We start from the raw sequence: 21256 nt of genomic DNA on the forward strand, positions 1-21256 counted from the left end.
TGAATAATGTCAAGACATAGCTTCTGACATCTGATGGATTGGGTGTGGATACTAACATTGCCACATAATAATAACTTTATTTCCTTGAACACCTCTTTAGGTCTCCATATCTTTATTTGTAAAACAATGATTGTAATGAGTAATACTTACTCAATGTGAGTTTTGTGAGAGTTAAAAGAATTCACATAAAATACTTAGAAGAGTACCTGGCACTATTTACTGTTACTTGATGTCGAGTCTATTTTCATACCCATACTTTGATCCCAAATTTAGAAGAGTCTGTACTAGCAATCATATCTTGGGCTATAGTACCATTTATTATAGTACTTAAATCAAGGTTATTATTAAGGTCATTGTTTTGAAATCAAATTATTTCTTGTATGTATATGTGCAGGTTTCTGTAGATGATCGCCTTAAACAGCTTCAGGAAGCCCACAGAGATTTTGGACCATCCTCTCAGCATTTTCTCTCTAGTAAGTACCAATAAGCTGACTTCCAGTTAATTCATTAATTGAATCAATCAGCATATTATTTCACTTTCACTCAAGAAACTATATCCTTTGCTATAAATAGATATGCTTTATTAGATGAATATAAAAAAAGAAGATCTCAACATCAGTGACCAATCAATACCCAGTGCTTTTTGGTTACTGTTTCTATCATCTGGTCATGGTAAGTCTTTGAAGTGAAGCAAAAATTAATTCATCTTTAGCTAGGGTTTTTCACTGAACCATCTGTTGTAATAACTAATATAGTATCCTATTGCTGTGCCATATGGAAAGATTTTGAACTTTTTCACAGTAAAATCATTTTTATATTTAAAAATTTTAAATTAATTTTCCTACTAAGAAATGCATGTTTATTTTCAATGCACCTGGAGACTTAAAAAGCAAAAAGAAAAAAACTCCCCATAAATCTTTGAGAAGATTCTGGTTTATTAGGCTCATTGCAATCATACTTAGCTTTTCTTCTAATTAAATATTGCAGATTTAGCCAAAGCACACGTGTAGAGTTCTATGTAATAGTCTTCAACTGAAATTTTTCATTTTGTGAACTGACTGTTCATGAGATCTTTAATAAGTAATTTGAGCTCTTTATCACTCACTGCTAAGGAAATTAAAGAATATCAGATTCAGAGTCACCCAGATTGAGATTAAAATATTAATTTTCCCTTTTCCCGGGACTGTGAAGTCCTGAAAGTTCATTTTTTTAATCTTAAAATTACTAAAATAATACTTATTTCCTCTGATTACCTTGAGATTTAAATAAGAAAACATACCAACTTACACAAAACACCTAGCACAGTTCTTGGCACCAGTGCTTTCTCTAAATGTTATTCCTTTCCTTTCCTTTTCTCTGGAAAACATATGTAAGCAAGCACTTAGTTTAATTTAATTTAAGTGAAGGTTGAAACTTAATGCAAAGCTTATTTTTCCAATTATGGTGCCTTTGTATCTACAGCCATAGAGAAAACTGAAATAATAATATTATGTCTTCCAACTAAATTTATTACATTTATATTTGCTCTTACTATTCATCATGCTTGATGATTTGCTTTATCTCACTTCAAGGTCAGGCTTTTCTTACTCTCACAATTTCAAGAATCCTAATCAGTCATTCCTGATTTTCCTGTCCTATGCCTCTCTAGTGCCCAAGCCAGCTCTCTCTGTAATGTGTTTCTGTCTCTCTGTTTCAATTCTCCCTGTCTCTCCCCGGTCCTCTCTCACCCCATCACTCCCACACCTGTTTCACACACCTGAGCTCTTAGGTAGCCTGTCTTTGAAATGTTGAGTCCTTCCTAGAATATGCTGTCTACCTGGATGCAATAGTGCATGTCCAAAGTTTGGATATTCTCCATGTTCATGAAGTAAATATGTTTGCTTCATTATTCATTAGCTATGAGTTACCCCAGATTGCTTGCACTTAATTTTATGGAACATAAAGCTATATGCTGAGACCAAAGTAAAGAGAAATTTAACAAACCATTAAGACTCTATAGTTCTACAGTGTATGTATTTATTAGTATTGATGAAACTGAACACTTTCACCTAGTAACCATTCTTTCATAATAAAAATCAAACTCTTGCTCTTTAGCAAGTGAAACATTGTAAAAATTGTGAAACTCCAGCACATTGCCCTTCATTGCCTGGCATGGACAGTCCAGGAGGTCGAAGTTATTCAGATCAAAACAGTCATTAAAATGAATGGAGAATTGTACCAAAAAATCCCAATTAATAAATTTAGTAATTGTTATCCACTGCTGCTTGAAATCTTTGGCTTTATTAAATTTCTTGAACTTTAGCCATGGTTATGAAAGGAGCCTGTTTAGTTAGGCACAAAATAAAGACTGACCTATTAGCTTGGTGCCAGTACTGCAAAGAGGTTGGCTCTAATGAGAAATTTAATATACCTAGTTCCACATTGTCATCCCCTTTTTATTCTTTCATGGACATAGTTCAAGAAGAGAATGCTCACACTTTAGAAAGAGAGGAAAGGTTGTCGAATAGAAATATTGCTGACTGGTGGTCCGAAATCCTGAAATCATGTTTGGGCTCAGCCATTTATTTTTGAGCAAGTTATTTCACATCTAATATTTAGTTCCTCATTGTTCGCTTCCTTATTAACAGACATATTGAAAATGCTTTGTAAAGTTCAAAATGCTAAATATTAGTGAGTAGAATTATGACACCTTATTCAGGAGAAAAAAAAACAAACAGTAGCAACAACTGGTTATATGAGAACCTAGTGATATTTGCAACACTTTAGATGGATTTGCTTGTTTTTTTAGTATATTTACCAAAATTCCTTAAAGGTTCTAGATGCACAGATACAACTCTACTTGAATAAGTCTTAATGTAGAAAAAAATTTTATAAATAGTAAATGGAATGATAAGAAATTTGTACCTCAGTAAAACAAAACATAAAATCTCAATCATAGTGCTGTCTAGTGTATAAAAGTAAGGAACTGTATTTCCTGTGCATTTCAGATGAAAATAAGTATTTGGAATTCTTCTATCTAGATAATTGCCTTGGTTCTTTAAAACCTTTGGGCTGTGTTTAATTTTCTCCTTTCAAAATCCATATAATTGAGTTTGTTTAAATGACATCTGTACTAGTTATTCTGTGCCCATGAAGCAAAGTAAAGAGTATTATTAGTGACCTGGAAAATTCAATCTTAAGAAATCTAGTTTACAATATCGGTATATGGAGATTGTAGATTATACCTAGATTTTGCCTAGGTAGAATTAACTTTGGTTTTAACTTATACAAAATTTATACAGCATATGTATTTTCAAATAAGTTTTAAATGTTGATTGTTAGAAACAATAAAATGTGATTTTTAAAAGTATTTATATCAACAGGTTCAATCAGAGTTGGCATTAGAAACTGAGACTGTATTGTTTCTTTCCATGCTTTAAATGAATCTTTAAAGCCACTCTTTGTTTGGCCTAGCATATTTCATAATTATAGGATAGGAACCCAGCATTTCTCATTGAATTTGCTATAAAACATGTTCAGTTGTTTTGCATTAAGGCGTAAGACATAAGAGTTAGAAGTGTTTCCAATAACCTCCATTTGTTTCTTCAGCTTCAGTCCAGCTGCCATGGCAAAGATCCATTTCACATAATAAAGTGCCCTATTACATCAAGTAAGTTGATTTTAATTCTCCTTTATGATACCAAGACAATAAAATTGTGTTAATAACTTAAGAGGCTTTTCCCATGTAACTTTAAAAACTGGATTTCAAACTTATTATAGGAAGGAATTTATATGTTTATATGGATATAATATATATTTAATATTTGAAAAAATTAGTTTAAAAATCAGGCTGATATTTATAATTCATTATATTAGGCTATAGGTAATACAGCTGATATTTTTATAAAGCAGATATTAAAATATTTGGGAAGAAATTTTTAAATATTCCTAAATATTCCTAAATATTCTGGACATAATGAATACAGTTTCTCCAACTGTATTGCTTCTAAGCCATTTTTGTCTCCCAGAAAATTCATCTAAAAAGTACTTGTACTCTTCTCATTTTAGTCCACCAAAAAGAAACAGGATTTTATCATTAAAAAGTTCAATATTTTCAAGTTTTTTCTCAACTTGTGGAAATTATCTGCAATTAGTTTAGGCTTAATATCCTGCACTTTTGTTGTCAACTTGACAATTTCTCCTTTTTTACATAGTAAGTTTTCCCATATTATGTAACATTTTATAAATTTTGTGTAATTTACACAAGGTCTGCATAGGATTTGATCCTTGCCTTAGTTTGTGTGTTGTCATTGGGCACAATGGTAAAATATATCTTACACATCCCTTGGAGTGTGAGTTATTGATTTACAGTGTGATAAAAGTGATGAGAGTTGTAGTTGAATCTATTTTATATATAAAGTGATGGTGGCTTCATTTTGAGAGAAAAAGTTCACTGTTATCTGGAGTTAACATGTCTCAGATTAGTCCTATGACCATAGGCAAGTCAGGTAAAGATCTCTCGGCCATTTCCTTTATATCTTTCCTAAAGTGGCATGTGGTATCTCCAAAATTTGTGCCAAGATTAATAATCTATTTTTCCAGTATCCCTCTTCCTAAAAACTTTGTGTGGGAAATCAAAATGCTTACGAAATACCATTTTCCTGTGAAGGTTTTATTGTGGTCTGAAATATATCCTCATATGTAGAAAAAACAAGTAATTTTGCCATAGTCATAGCAAATATAATAAGCAATATATATTACATTGTCTTAATACAACTTAATATTTTATGAGTCTGAGTGAACTCTGGGAGATGGTGATGGACAGGGAGGCCTGGTGTGCTGCGATTCATGGGGTCGCAAAGAGTCGGACACGACTGAGCGACTGAACTGAACTGAACTGAACTGAACTGAATCTACCATGTGCTAAGTTGTAATAAATTTAGTATAAGGTAGCAAAGCGGTGGATTGGTATCAAATGTATGCAGGTATGAAGGGAAAGAAGTTAGAGGCTCAACAAACTGACATTTTTATTAAGAGAAGATGCTCTGGAAATAAGTTTATCTGTACCATTTTTCTAGAGTCCATATATATGCGGTAATATACAGTGTCTGTTTTTCTCTTTTTGACTTACATCATTCTGTGTGACAGACTCTAGGTGTATCCATGTCTCTACAAATGACCCAGTTTTGTTCCTTTTATGGCTGAGTAATATTCCACTGTATATATGTACCATATTTTCTTTTTTAAAAAATTTATTTATTTTAATTGGAGGCTAATTACTTTACAATATTGTAGTGGTTTTTGCCATACATTCACATGAATCAGCCATGGGTGTACATTTGTTCCCCATCCTGAACCTCCCTCCCACCTCCTTCCTCATCCCATCCCTCAGGGTCATGCCAGTCCACCAGCCCTGAGCACCCTGTCTCATGCATCGAACCTGTACTGGAGATCTGTTTCACATATGATAATATACATGTTTCAATGCTATTCTCTCAAATCATCCCACCCTTGCCTTCTCCCACAGAGTCCGAACATCTGTTCTTTACATCTGTGTCTCTTTTGCTGCCTTGCATATAGGATCATCACCATCTTTCTAAATTCCATATATATGCGTTAATGTATTGTATTGGTGTTTTTCTTTCTGACTTAGTTTGCTCTGTATAATAGGCTCCAGTTTCATCCACCTCATTAGAATTGATTCAAATGTGTTCTTTTTAATGGCTCAGAAATATTCCATTGTGTATATGTACCGCAGCTTTCTTATCCATTCATTTGGCGATGGACATCTAGGTTGCTTCCATGTCCGGGCTATTGTAAACAGTGCTGTGATGAACATTGGGGTACATGTGTCTGTTTCAATTCTGGTTTCCTCGGTGTGTATGCCCAGCAGTGTGACTGCTGGGTCATATGGCAGTTCTATTTCCAGTTTTTTAAGGAATCTCCACACTGTTTTCCATAGTGGCTGTACTAGTTTGCATTCCTACCAACAGTATAAGAAGGTTCCTTTTTCTCCACACCCTCTCCAGCATTTATTGTTTGTAGACTTTTTGATAGCAGCCATTCTGACCAGTGTTACATGGTACCTCATTGTGGTTTTGATGTGCATTTCTCTGATAATGAGTGATGTTGAGCATCTTTTCACGTGTTTGTTAGTCATCTGTATGTCTTCTTTGGAGAAATGTCTGTTTAGTTCTTTGGCCCATCTTTTGATTGGGCCATTTATTTTTCTGGCATTGAGCTGCATGAGCTGCTGGTATATTTTTGAGATTAATTCTTTGTTAGTTGCTTCATTTGCTATTATTTTCTCCCATTCTGAAGTCTGTCTTTTCACCTTGCTTATAGTTTCCTTCATTGTGCAAAAGCTTTTAAGTTTAATTAGGTCCCATATGGTTGTTTTTGCTTTTATTTCCATTATGCTGGGAGGTGAGTCATAGAGGATCCTGCTATGATTTACATCAGAGAGTGTTTTGCCTGTGTTTTCCTCTAGGAGTTTTATAGTTTCTGATCTTCCATTTAGATCTTTAATCCACTTTGAGTTTATTTTTGTGTATGGTGTTAGAAAGTGTTCTATTTTCATTCTTTTGCAAGTGGTTGACTAGTTTTCCTAGCACCACTTGTTAAAGAGATTATCTTTTCTCCATTGTGTATTCTTGCCTTCTTTGTCAAAGATAAGGTGTCCATATGTGCATGGATTTATTTATCTCTGGGCTTTCTATTTTGTTCCATTGATCTATGTTTCTGTCTTTGTGCTAGCACCATATGATCTTGATGACTGTAGCTTTGTAGTATAGCCCGAAGTCAGGCAGGTTGATTCCTCCAGTTCCATTCTTCTTTCTCATGATTGCTTTGGCTATTTGAAGTTTTCTGTATTTCCATACAAATTGAGAAATTATTTGTTCTAGCGCTGTGAAAAATACCGTTGGTAGCTTGATAGGGATTGCATTGAATCTATAGACTGCTTTGGGTAGCATACTCATTTTCACTATATTGATTCTTCTGATCCATGAATATGGTATATTTCTCCATCTGTTAGTGTCCTCTTTGATTTCTTTCATCAGTGTTTTATAGTTTTCTATATACAGGTCTTTTATTTCTTTAGGTAGATTTATTCCTAAGTATTTTATTCTTTTCGTTGCAGTGGTGAATGGAATTGTTTCCTTAATTTCTCCTTCTGTTTTCTCATTGTTAGTGTATAGGGATGCAAGGGATTTCTGTGTGGTAATTTTGTATCCTGCAACTTTACTATATTCATTGATTAGCTCTAGTAATTTTCTGGTGAAGTCTTTAGGGTTTTCTATGTAAAGCATCATGTCATATGCAAACAATGAGAGTTTTACTTCTTTTCAGTCTGGATTCCTTTTATTTCTTTTTCTTCTCTGATTGCTGTGTCTAAAACTTCCAAAACTATGTTGAATGGTAGTGGTGAGAGTGGGCATCCTTGTCTTGTTCCTGACTTTAGGGGAAATGCTTTCAATTTTTCACCATGGAGGATAATGTTTGCTGTGGGTTTATCATATATGGCTTTTATTATGTTGATGTATGTTCCTTCTATGCCTGCTTTCTGGAGGGTTTTTATCATAAATGGATGTTGAATTTTGTCAAAGGCTTTCTCTGCATCTATTGAGATAATCATATGGTTTTTATCTTTCAGTTTGTTAATGTGGTGTATCACAATGATTGATTTGCAAATATTGAAGAATCCTTGCATCCCTGGGATAAAGCCTACTTGGTCATGATGTATGATCTTTTTAATACATTGTTGGATTCTGTTTGCTAGAATTTTGTTAAGGATTTTTGCATCTATGTTTATCAATGATATTGGCCTATAGTTTTCTTTTTTTGTGGTATCCTTGTCTGGTTTTGTATTAGGGTGATGGTGGCCTCATAGAATGAATTTGGAAGTTTATCTTCCTCTGCAATTTTCTGGAAGAGTTTGAGTAGGATAGATGTTAGCTCATCTCTAAATTTTTGGTAGAATTTTGGCTGTGAAGCCATCTGGTCCTGGGGTTTTGTTTGTTGGAAGATTTCTGATTACGGTTTTGATTTCCGTGCTTGTAATGGGTCTGTTAAGATTTTCTGTTTCTTCCTGGTTCAGTTTTGAAAAGTTATACGTTTCTAAGAATTTGTCCGTGTCTTCCTAGTTGTCCATTTTATTGGCATATAGTCTCTGATAGTAGTCTCTTATGATCTTGTATTTCTGTGATGTCTGTTGTCATTTTTCCATTTTCATTTCTAATTTTGTTGATTTGCTTCTTCTCCCTTTTTTCTTGATGAGCCTGGTGAATGGTTTATCTATTTTATTTATTTCTCCAAGAACCAGCTTTTAGCTTTGTTGATTTTGGCTATGGTCTCCTTTGTTTCTTTTTCATTTATTTCTGCCCTCATTTTTATGATTTCTTTCCTTTTACTAACCCTGGGGTGCTTCATTTCTTCTTTTTCTAGTTGCTTTAGGTGTAGAGTTAGGTTATTTATTTGATTTTTCTCCTATTTCTTGAGGTAGGCTTGTATTGCTATGAACCTTCCCCTTAGCACTGCTTTTACTATATCCCATAGGTTTTGGGTTGTTGTGTTTTCATTTTCATCCATTTCTATGCATATTTTGATTTCTTTTTTGATTTCTTCTGTGATTTGTTTGTTATTCAGAAGTGTGCTGTTTAGCCTCCATACATTTATATTTTTAATAGTTTTTGTTTCCTGTTCAGTTCAGTCAGTTCAGTCACTCAGTCGTGTCTGTGACCCCGTGAACCACAGCATGCCTGGCCTCCTTGTCCATCACCAACTCCAGGAGTTTACCCAAACTCAGGTCCACTGAGTGGGTGATGCCATCCAATCATCTCATCCTCTGTCATCCCCTTCTCCTCCTGCCCTCAATCTAGGCTCACAGAGTTACATGGAGAGGAGAAGAGGGAGGAGGGAGATAGAGGTGACCAGGAGGAGAAGAGGGGGAATCAAAAGGGGAGAGAGCAGTCTAGCCAGTAATCAATTCCCTGTTTGCTCTCCACAGTCTGGAACACTCAGAGAGGTTCATGGTGTTCCATAGAGAAGAGAAGAGGGAGGAAGGAGATAGAGGTGACCAGGAGGATAGGAGGGGGAGTCAAAAGGAGAGAAACCAGTCTAGACAGTGATCAGTTCCCTAAGTGTTCACCACAGCCTGGAACACCCAAAGGGATTCACAGAGTTAAGTAGAGAAGAGAAGGGGGAGGGAGGAGATAGAGGTGACCTGGGGGAGAAAAAGGAGAGTCAAAAGGTGAGAGAGCAATCAAGCCAGTAATCACACTCCTAAGTAAAAATGGGTACTGAAGATTGGATTCTTAAAGGTACAAAATTGATTACAAATACCAAAAAGCCAAGATTAAAAATCTAGAGTTTAGACTCTGAAAAATACAATATTAAAAAAAATAAAACAAAATCACAAAAGTTATAAAAAACATGAAATTTGCTTTAAAATTTTTTTTTTTTTTGCAAGGTAATAGTAGGTTCGGAGAAGGCGATGGCACCCCACTCCAGTACTCTTGCCTGGAAAACCCCATGGACGGAGGAGCCTGGTGGGCTGCAGTCCATGGGGTTGCGAAGAGTCAGACATGACTGAGCAACTTCACTTTCACTTTTCCCTTTCATGCACTGGAGAAGGAAATGGCAACCCACTCCAGTGTTCTTGCCTGGAGAATCCCAGGGACGGGGCAGCCTAGTGGGCTGCCATCTATGGGGTCACACAGAGTTGGACACAACTGAAGTGACTTAGCAACTTAGCAGCATAGTAGGTTAAAAATGAAAATTAAAGGAGTAATAAAGAACTTAAAAAATTTTTTTAAATTAAAATATTATAATAGTAAAATATATCTAGGAGTTTCTCTGGAGCTGTTGAGGGCAGTGTGGGGTATGTTCATTTTAAGATAGTTCCTTGTTCCAGCTTATACTTCTTCTCAAGGTCTATAGGTCCCTTCCAATGTAGTCAATGCTAACTACAGGGGTTTTAATCTGTTGCACCTGTCACTTACAAAGTGGTTCTCTCTTGTTTATTTTGGCTTCCTCTGTTTGCAAGTCTCTTCAGTATCTAACTTCCACCCTGACACAAGGGGGTGAAGGTGGACATTTATTTAGGCACACTTGTTCAATTGTGCTTTGGGATAGAGGAGCACTGCAAACAAATATCACTGGCGTGTGTGGGGAGTGCTCACAGTGTCTGGGCCATGCTGGGTTTGCCCCTGCTCACGGTGTGTGTGTTTTCCCAGGCTACACTACTCAGGCTCCACGTTGCTCTGCAGGAACTGTCTAAAGCAGGCCCTGCATTATGTGCACTTCCCAGATCTAAGCCACGCAGTTTCAGGTTCTTGGGTACTCCACAAAGGCACAGACTCGGTTGGGCCTGCGTTTTGTGTCCTTCCTACATTTGAGCAACTCAGGCGACCAGGTGCTTGGCGAGCGCGCTCTCCCCAGGTGGATCGGTGCATCTTATCACCTCCCCTGTCCCTGCCGCTGGGTTTCCCAGGTGCGCAGTGTGCGTGCCCACTGCCTTCTCAGGTGTGCCTTGTGTCTCCTCTGGGGAGCTGATCTCTGGCTGCGATCCTCCTGGCAGATGTCAACCATCCAGGATCCCAGGAAGACTTAGCAACTGGGAGCCTGCTCGCAGTTTGGTAGAGGATGCTGTCTCTGAGGCCGAGTTTGCCCCTCACCTTCTGGCTCTGGCTGTAGCCCCCCACCTGCCTCCAGTGGGGGATGGGCTGGTCCGCTGCTGGCTAGGTCTCCTCTGGTATTTGCTCAGTCCTTTGTTCTGTGAGCAGGCCGGCAGTGCCTTAGATTAGAGCTTTCTTGGGAAAGTTCTCTCTCTCTCTCTCTTTCCTCTTTTTCTTTTTTTTCCGCTCTCTCTCTGGCTATCCCACAGTTTGGGTTGCTATCTCACATTGGCTCCTTCAGATTGTCCTCAGGGCGTTCAGGAACTGTCCTTACCCTAAGCAGTGAAGCCTGCACCTCCCTATTCAGCAATCCCCCTTACTGGTGGCAGATGTGAGCGTCTGGGCTATTTTTCCGCTGGGAGTTGCAGTTAGGCACATAATCTGTGAGTTTTATATATTTATTTTTTCCTCTCGGTTATGTTGCCCTCTGTGATTCCAAAACTTCTCACAGACACACCAGTGAAAGGGTTTCCTGGTGTTTGGAAACTTCCCCTCTTTTACGACTCCCTCCCTGGGACAGTCTCCATCCCTAACCCTTTTGTCTCTCTTTTTATCTTTTATATTTTGTCCTACCTCCTTTCAAAGACAATGGGCTGCCTTTCTGGGTGCTTGGTGTCCTCGCCAGGGTTCAGAAGTTGTTTTGTGGTATTTGCTCAGCGTTCAAATGATCTTCCGATGAATATGTTGGGGAGAAAGTGGTCTCCCCATCCTATTCCTCTGCCATCTTAGGACCGCCCCTCTGTACCGTATTTTCCTTATTCATTTTTCTGTCTGGATGTTTAGGTTGGGAGCCTCAGATGTGTGCTCTGTGATGACCTAGATGGATGGGGTGGTGAGGGGGTAGGAGAGAGGTCCAAGAGGGAGAGGACATATGTGTATATATATAGCTGATTCACTTCATTGTACAACAGATACTAACACAACATTGTCAAACAATTTTACTCCAATTAAAAACAGAGAAGATGCCATCATCTAATTAAATGTGACATTTTAATTTTTATTCCACATAATAAGAATAATTATAGTATTAGAGAATTTTAATTTGCTTGGTGAATATTGACTTGAATATTACAGGTTTTGATATAAACCTGACATACTGCAGTAGGCAGAATCTGGCCATATAAAGATGCCCACTTCCTGACCCCTGGAAGAGAATAGGTTAGGTTATATGAGGATGTAGAAGTGGGCATGATCCAGGGATGCAGGCAGCTTCTAGAAGCTGTGAAAGGCAATATGCTCTTAGAACCTTCAGAGAGGAACACAGCCCTGCAAACCTTGATTCCAGCTCAGGGAGATATGGATAATAATTTATTACAGCACAGACTGTATGGACTGTATTTATATGGACTTACAGATTTTGTATGGTACATGTATTAGTTTTCTATTGCTACTGTAACAAATTATCATCCATATCTCCCTGAGCTGGAATCAAGGTTTGCAAGGCTGTGTTCCTCTCTGAAGGTTCTAAGAGCACATCCCCTTTCTTTGACTTTTGCAGCAAATAAAAATGAAAATGTTTTAAATTAAAAGGAATTTTTGTATGTTCAAGTCGATTAAATGTGACTGAGCATTACATTGTCTAAGTCAGAATTTTACTAGATCAATATTTTTATAATTTGGGGAGGATCTAGCTGAATTGTTTCCTTGCCCAGTCTACAAGTTCTTATGGGGCAGGTAGGTAAAGTGAAGGCTGGTTTCTCTGGCATTGTATTGGCTAGAGTGCATAACTAGCATTTCAAAATAAGTATAACACATTGATGGCCAATATTTTTAATGTGGCCTGTAGGATTGTAGCATCCTGAAATATTTTGAGTGCCATTAGTGAAAGATTGAATTTTAAGTATTTTAAATTTTTAGTGCTAAATGTCTTAGGATTTTCAAATATTTCAAAATCTGCCTGTGTATATAGAATGAATTTTCTTACATTTAGAAAACTTGTTTAACCAGATTGTTCCATTACTTGCTCTGTTGTGAAAGCTAACAGTTTATTTAGACCTCATAAAGAAGGCACATCAATCACTAGAGATAAGGTTATGTAGGCCAGTGTTTCCAGATAAAAAATTATTATGAAAACAAAATTTATTTCCCATATAAATTAATAAGTAAGTAAATGATGAATGAAAAGGATTTTAATATATACTTCCCTTTGCATGGTTGCACAAGTAAGTAGAAGAAAAATGTTAGAAACAGGTTTTACATGATTGTCATGCAACTAGAATTTCCTAGAACATATTAAGATATATTAATTTGACCAACAAGAAAGTAATATTCCAGTAGAAATATTAGATATTTTCAGTATTTAAGTATACAGTTTTATGTACTGTAATGCTAGAGTATAGTAAGAAAGGTGGCAGAGAATACGAAGGACAAATTATTTTTATTTTGTATTTTAATTTTATAGGTCAGTTAAAACATACTTGGATGGTCCCTCAATGCATTTCTTTCTCTCTATTAATATTTTGAGGTGAATTGCCATGGTTCCATGACTTATTTGTTTCTAGAAAAAGATAGGATATAGATCTGAATTGTAAGAATCTATATAGTGTAAGACTCTCTGTTAATATCTTAAGTTAAAACTCATATCTTTAAATGATACTTGCTGCTTATAAGATAGACTTTCCAGAGCTGATCTAATTATTTTTTTTTTCTACTGTAGTCCAATGCCAACTCATTGCTCCATCAATTTAAGAAAATTTGAAATGACTCTTGCTGCCTTCACAGTGTACAATAATACTGTAAAATCAAGATCTCTTTCTTTGTGAATTTTTGGCCCTGCATTGTGCTTTGTACAAGTTGTTCATTTCCTCAACTAAAAGTTAACATCCACAGAGTTTCAGGTATAAAGGGAATGAAGAATAAATGCCTTGAGTTGAATTTTCTTAATATGTCATAATTATCATGTAAAACTCATTGCTTCTCTTTTTGATGCAGAAATAATAATAATAATTCATAGTCATAAAGGGTGATAATAATGATCATTGTAATAAGTGATATGTTTTCAATATTCACTTGCTAGCCACTGTGCTAATCCTATGCCTGGGTTATCTCTTTTAATTCTCACAGTAGCCCAGTGAAGTATAGGTACTATGGTGGTTGTTTAGTTGCTAAGTCGTATCTGACTCTTGCGATCCCATGGACTGTAGCCTGCCAGGCTCCTCTGTCTGTGGGGCTTTCCAGGCAAGAAAACTGGAGTGGATTGCCATTTCCTTCTCCAGGGGATCTTCCCGACCCAGGAATCGACCCCAGGTCTCTCACATTGTAGGCAGATTCTTTACCGACTGAGCTATGGGAAGCCCATAGGTACTATCATTACCCCCATTTATAGACAAGGCTGAGAAGCCTGGTAGGCTACAGTCCATGGGGTTGCAAAGAGTTGGACACAACTGAGCGACTTCTTCACTTTCACTTTTCACTTTCTAAGTCATAAGTACACGTATAACTCGCTTGAGATCACATAACTGGTACATGTCAGAGCTGGCATTCAAACTCCAGTGCCTGAACCCTTGACAGGTATGCATTTACTGCCTTCTTATTCTCTGTGTTAGAAAAGGTAGAGAACAGAAATTTTTAGTCCATGGAAAATTGGGGTGGGATGAAAGATTATATTTAGAGAATTCAGTCAAGTGGAGAAATTAGGAGCAAACATCCTTTCTTTCATACTGTAGACTGATTATCATCTATTGTGCCCCTGCTATGTGTCAACAGTGAAATTCAGGGCTGTCTTAGTGCAAGGCCTTGCTTTCTTCCAACCTGCACTTTGCCTTTTCCATAGGATTCTCCATAAGCTATTTTCTGTAGGCCTGATGTAGGATTAGGGCTTCCCTAGGGGCTCAGTGGTAAGGAATCCACCTGTTGATTGAGCTGGCATCACCTAAGCTCAATCCCTGCGACATGAAGATCTCTTGGAGAAGGAAATGGCGACCGACTCCAGTATTCTTACCTGGGAAATCCCACAGACAGAGGAGCTTGGAGGGCTACAGTCCATGGGGTCGCAAAAGTGTTGAACAGACTCAGCAACAATACATGATTAAGGAAAGTTCATGCTGTCTTCTGACAATGGACTAAGGTGCTCTTCTGTAGATAGTGAATGTCGTTTGCCACAGTCCCACCAGTGGGATGGGGACAGTTTGGAGGTGGTGGGGAGAAGACTGTCTGGCCCTCCTCTACTTTTTCTCATGCACAGAGTCTGGAGGTTTCTGACACTGGGGAGATTTCCATCTGTGAGGAGGAGCCTGGCCAGCAAAGCTGGCTTATAGGTCTCCTGGGGCTTTTAGCATAGCTGCTGCTCTACCTTATTCAGCTTGTTAAATAAGCCATCCTGGTTCGTAGAATTTCACAAGGGGTAGTTAGGAAATAGAGCTTTCCTCTCTTTCTCCACAGTGGCTTCTTTAAACCCCATGTGTGTGACTTTTCAGTAAGCCTTAGTCGTAGTAAAGATGATGATTCTGCTCTATATGACAGCATCAAGCTCACAGCTCAGTTCTATAGCTTTATTTTCCCCATTAGAATCTGAAGTACAAAGTTTGCTGCTACTGCTAAGTCGCTTCAGTCGTGTCCGACTCTGTGTGACCCCATAGATGGCAGCCCACCAGGCTGCCCCGTCCCTGGGATTCTCCAGGCAAGAACACTGGAGTGGGTTGCCATTTCCTTCTCCAGTGCATGAAAGTGAGAAGTGAAAGTGAAGTCGCTCAGTCGTGTCCAACTCTTAGCGACCCCATGGACTGTAGCCTACCACTACCAGGCTCCTCCGTCCATGGGATTTCCCAGGCAAGAGTACTGGAGTGGGCTGCCATTGCCTTCTCCGAAGTACAAAGTTTAATTCTTTCTAATGTAGTCACACACACCCAGTTTTAACATAAAGACTTTAGTCATCTCTGATTATGTAGATAATACCTGTCACCTTCCCTACAGCTGATATGCCTCAATCTTACAATGTATTCACCAGAATAAATGAATCTTCAGCTACAAATAGCACTACCTTGCAGTCTCTGCCTTTTCTAAAGCCTCCTTATGAATAGGTCTAAATCAAGATTTCCCTACATTTATTATGTCTCTTTTATATTTTCCTTTTCCATCCTTGTGTTCATTATGGGTAATCCTGCAATACTGTTTTGGACCCCTCTCTTGCCTCCCAAGGGCACCCTCTGCTGCCCTAATTCATCACTTCCTAGCAAAAAAGATGAAGTTTATAGTTGTAAATGAAATCTTGGAGAGCATGTAGTTTTCTTTATAGTAGTCATGCAATTTATTTGCATAAACTGTATATACTTGTCTCATTATGTATGTACAGTCTAAAGGAGAGAATTAATGCTTATTTCTTTAGAGGAATTGTGAACCCTGCTTAGATGATGTAGGTGAAATATTTCTCCCCTTAATAAGAGCAGAGAAGAGTGGCAGCATGGGAAATTCAAATATCCAGCCTCACCAGGAAATCACAGCTGACAAAGGTATAATAAAATCAAAACAGAAATTAACATAAAACATTTTATCTTTAAAGGTTAAGGAAACTCATCCCAAAGCAAAATAAATCCACAACAAAGATATTTCTAACAATGAAAGATACAGTTCTCTCGGAAAGGCTTCTCAAAGCAGCCCTCATCTTTCTCCTCCTTCATCAGGATAGGAAAGGGTGTCTTTTTGATTCCAGAATTTTAAGCAGTGAAGTCTTTTCTCCAGAAATGGGGCTTGTGTTTTTGGTTTTAATGATAAAGAAATAAATGAAATAGAAATATAAGAGAATGTCCTAGAGAGTCTGCTTTTCCAAGAAATGATCTGTGACTTTATTTTTATTGAAAATAAAGTATTTAAAACTCACTGGGCCAAATCTGCTGATGAGGAGGTAAGAACGAATTTGCTTTATGAGAGAATGAAGTACCTTGGGATCACTTAACCTCCTGGGCTTGGGGGCAGCTTCAGACAAAGGAGCATGCCTTAGCTCACCTCAAGACTAAGCAGCAGACAGCCTGCTCTGCAGCAGCCCCAGACTGGCAACTTCTAGAGTACTTACCCATGCAAATAGTTGAGATTGTTTAGGTGCAGTTGACGTTGTCTTAGAAATATATCGACTAGTTCAGGACTTGAGAAGATATCTTTCCTGCCATTCATCCATATGTTGCTGGTGCCAGAGATATTATAACCATACAGTGGAATTTTGGCTTGGAATCTTCTGGATCACTCAGCTTCACTGATTTATAACAGCACCATCAGTTGTACTGTACATTTTGATTTTTAGGGTCAGGGAAGCAATTGATAAAGGTTTACCGTGTAGCATAGGAAGGATCACTGAGGGATCATTAAGGGAAGGAAAACAAAATGATATCTGAACTTGAATTTGAAATGATTCAATATTTAAAATAGTCGCTACAATTAGCAAAGATACAGAAGTAATAATGATCAAATAAATTGTGAAATAAATAGAATATCTTTTTCTGTACTGATTATAACCTGAAATGATACAGTAAAAGATTCAATACAACCCTATAGTAAAAATTAGAATTAATTTCTCATTTAAGATATATGTGAAATGGGACTATCTTTGTGGGCCGGTGGTTAAGACTTTGCCTCCCAATGCAGGGGGTGCAGGTCCCTGGGAGCTAAGATGCCATATGCCTTGGGGCTAAAAAAACCCAAATATAAAACAGAAGCCATATTGTAACAAATTCAATAAAAACTTTAAAAATGGTCCACATTAAAAAAAAAACTTTGAAAAAATAAAAATAAACGTGAAAGAGAAAAAATAGTTCTGTTTAAAAAACTAAATGGTATAAGTTCAGCTTTGAAAAACAACGGAGAAGACAATGGCACCCCACTCCAGTACTCTTGCCTGGAAAATCCCATGGATGGAGGAGCCTGGTAGGCTGCAGTCCATGGGGTCACTAAGAGTTAGGCACGACTGAGCAACTTCATTTTCACTTTTCACTTTCATGCATTGGAGAAGGAAATGGCAACCCACTCCAGTATTCTTGCCTGGAGAATCCCAGGGACAGAGGAGCCTAGTGGGCTGCCATCTATGGGGGTCACACAGAGTCGGACATGACTGAAGTGACTTAGCAGTAGCAGTAGTTGAAAAACAAAACTTGAAGGATACAACAATAAATTGAACTCTGGTAGGAACCTAAACCTGGGGTTAACACTCTCAGGCAAGGGCGTACACAGCGGGGCCAGTGCCACAACGGCTGACCTATAGGTCTTCTGTTGGTTGATGGTCTGATTCTCCCTAGTGTGCAGGCTTAAAGAGACAGGAGGGTAGAGTTGGGTGAGGTCAGGGCTTCCTTTGAGTTCTGGGCTGAAGCAGAGATATTATCAGAGGGGAGGTTCTCTTGCATTTGTCAAATGTTTTATTCTTGCAGTCAGTCTTCCACTGCCTTAAGACAGTTGTCACCTGTATCTCCCCTCACACCCAGGCACATCCACTTTGGTCATTAATCCTACTGCTTTACTTCAACACACACAAACTAACCTTGTCTTGTTGTTCCATCATCCACGCGTGGGGTGTTGACACATGTATTTTGGGGTAGCCCTTTACGTGCTTGTGTCTTTGAGCGTACTCTTACATGTGAGAGAACTTTTAAGTGCATTTTTAAAAAACAAATTTCAGCTAGGTAAATTTACACATCTAATTGGCTTTATTCAACAATTTATAAAGTGGACAGCGTCCCATTTAGTAAATAGAAAGCAGATTCAAGGAACTGTACAAAATGGAAGGCTTTTATAGAAACTGGAGAGAAAGGAAGGAGCTGATAACAAGGAAGTTATTAGCTGAAAAAAGAAAAGATTGTTTCAGGCCAGGTCATCTTATTTTCTGGGGAAGGGAATGTAAGAGTCTTCTTATATAGATTCCCTCATGAGTGCTGACCAGGAAATTTCAAACTAATGGTTTATTCTACTCCTGGGAGAGGGTGAAACTGCAGTTGGGTTAGGTATTAAGTCTTGGTGGGGTTTAGCACAAGTGACTCCATTTTGGGTTTGTTGTTTCTTTTTAATAGCATTTTATAATTGAATCCAAGAGAGTATCCATTGTTTACAACTATGTCTTCGTTATCATGACAAACGAATGGCATTTTTTATGGTTGTATGATATCCATGGGATCATATATCTTATTTGGATTTTAAACAGAAAGGGGTTTTTGTTTTTTTTTTCCTTGAAATGTTAACATTCACACTTTAAATTTTCCCTTAGATTTATTCTTGTGTTTCCAAAAGTATAATCCTGGATTTTATGCCTTTAAAAGATCAGAAAATGGTAGAAAGCATTGGTGAAGATTCAAGAAGTTGGATATAACCAGAGAAACAAATATGTTTACCCTTACACAGCATCCTCATCTACTGCCCTGTCCCCTCCCTAGTAGTCACACACACAGGCACACACAAACACACAAGCATGCACACAAAGCATGAATCAATGTTACGATAGGTGTATTCCATATTCTTCATATATTCAAGGATGATGAAATCAATATTGAGGGGATTATAAATTCCAAAATGTCACCTCTTAGATCTTTAAAAAGATATTACTGAGATAAATGATATCACATGAGGTTGCCAAAATATGTTTTAGTCTTTATGCTTTCGTCACCTGAATGCAAATTTGATTACTTGGGAGCTCTGCTTGATCCCTGTATATAACTTGTATATGTAAAGAAGGTGTTCAAATAGCGTACATTTTGCCTACATCAACTTCATTCTGGATATTCTGTTTTTTACATAGCATCTCTCAGCATCTACTACACTAGATAACTTATTTCTGAAGCCTCTACCCTATTTCTCTTTGCTTATGAGGAGACGTCTAATGAGCTGAAGACAGAAAAGCAGGCATTCCACTTGATAACACGGAGTGCCTTGATAATTTTGACAGGACCAGTTTGGGTGGAGTGAGGTTAAAATCCAGATAGAAGTGACTTAAGTCCTGAATGAATCTGGAGGATGTGGACTATTCATATGAAAATTTTGTCTGTAAAGAAGACAAAATGGGTCCTCAGTTAAGTTCAGTCGCTCAGTCGTGTCCGACTCTTTGCGACCCCATGAATCGCAGCACGCCAGGCCTCCCTGTCCATCACCAACTCCCAGAGTTCACTCAGACTCATGTCCATTGAGTCAGTGATGCCATCCAGCCATCTCATCCTCTGTCGTCCCCTTCTCCTCCTGCCCCCAATCCCTCCCAGCATCAGAGTCTTCTCCAGTGAGTCAACTCTTCACATCAAGTACTGGAGTTTCAGCTTCAGCATCATTCCCTCCAAAGAAATCCCAGGGCTGATCTCCTTCAGAATGGACTGGTTGGATCTCCTTGCAGTCCAAGGGACTCTCAGGAGTCTTCTCCAACACCACAGTTCAAAAGCATCATTTCTTTGGTGCTCAGCTTTCTTCACAGTCCAACTTTCACATCCATACATGACCACAGGATAAACCATAGCCTTGACTAGACAGACCTTTGTTGGCAAAGTAATGTCTCTGCTTTTGAATATGCTATCTAGATTGGTCATAACTTTTCTTCCAAGGAGTAAGCGTCTTTTAATTTCATGGCTGCAGTCACCATCTGCAGTGATTTTGGAGCCCCCCCAAATAAAGTCTGACACTGTTTCCACTGTTTCCCCATCTATTTCCTGTGAAGTGATGGGACTGGATGCCATGATCTTCATTTTCTGAATGTTGAGCTTTAAGCCAACTTTTTCACTCTCCTCTTTCACTTTCATCAAGAGCCTTTTTAGTTCCTCCTCACTTTCTGCCATAAGGGTGGTGTCATCTGCATATCTGAGGTGACTGATATTTCTCTTGGCAATCTTGACTCCAGCTTGTGCTTCTTCCAGCCCAGCATTTCTAATGATGTACTCTGCATACGATGGTAGGTGTTGCAAGAGGGCAGACACACTGAAACCATAATCACAGAAAACTAGTCAATCTAATCACATTAGGACCACAGCCTTGTCTAACTCAATGAAACTAAGCCATGCCCTGTGGGGCCACCCAAGTCAGGCGGGCATGGTGGAGAGGTCTGACACAATGTGGTCCACTGGAGAAGGGAATGGCAAACCACTTCAGTATTCTTGCCTTGAAAAAATGGGTCCTAGGTGGCAGGAAATGCAGATTCAAGATAGGATGTGAATGAGTGAGTGTGTGTGTGTGTGTGTGTGTGTACATGTGTGAGACAGAGAGAGAGAGAGAGAGATTGAGATTAAGAATGGCCAACCCTTCTACATTTACATTTTGAACCTAGTCTTATTGAGAGGGGTTGGTAATCAGCACAAGAGTTGTTTAGAAATCTTTGGGAAGAATTGGCCCTTCATAGGAAAGGGGGTCACTTCTCATTAAAAAAGGGGGGGAAGCAGATGACAAGGCATATGCAGGGAAGCTTATTGATTTAGAGGTGGGAAGATGACGGAATTCTAGTGTGATGATTTTTAGTTTTTTAGATGAAGTGTGAGATTGAGTTAAATTATACTAAGACGGGCAGGGAAATTTACTTAGATTTGGGGAGTGAGATGCCGGCAGTAATTGTTGCCTTGGGCTCTGGGAAGCACTTTATTAGGGAATGTAGTGCATTTGCCAGCACTTGGACATTTGAGGTTTGAAGTCAAACATTTAAAGTAAAATCAGTCTGTTGAGTG

At 38.2% G+C, this 21256-nt stretch overlaps 1 protein-coding gene across 1 annotated transcript in view; it reads left to right on the plus strand.

Moving 5' to 3' along the window:
* The window catches only part of UTRN (utrophin), a 543338-nt gene that overhangs the window by 441309 nt on the left and 80773 nt on the right, over positions 1-21256 (plus strand). Inside the window, exons 56-57 of the mRNA XM_052646047.1 lie at positions 395-473; positions 3589-3649. Coding sequence (XP_052502007.1) covers positions 395-473; positions 3589-3649 — 140 coding nt within the window. The remainder of the gene's footprint in view (positions 1-394; positions 474-3588; positions 3650-21256) is intronic.

This window comes from Budorcas taxicolor, chromosome 9 (genome assembly GCF_023091745.1).
Source record: "Budorcas taxicolor isolate Tak-1 chromosome 9, Takin1.1, whole genome shotgun sequence".
Lineage (NCBI taxonomy): Eukaryota > Metazoa > Chordata > Mammalia > Artiodactyla > Bovidae > Budorcas > Budorcas taxicolor.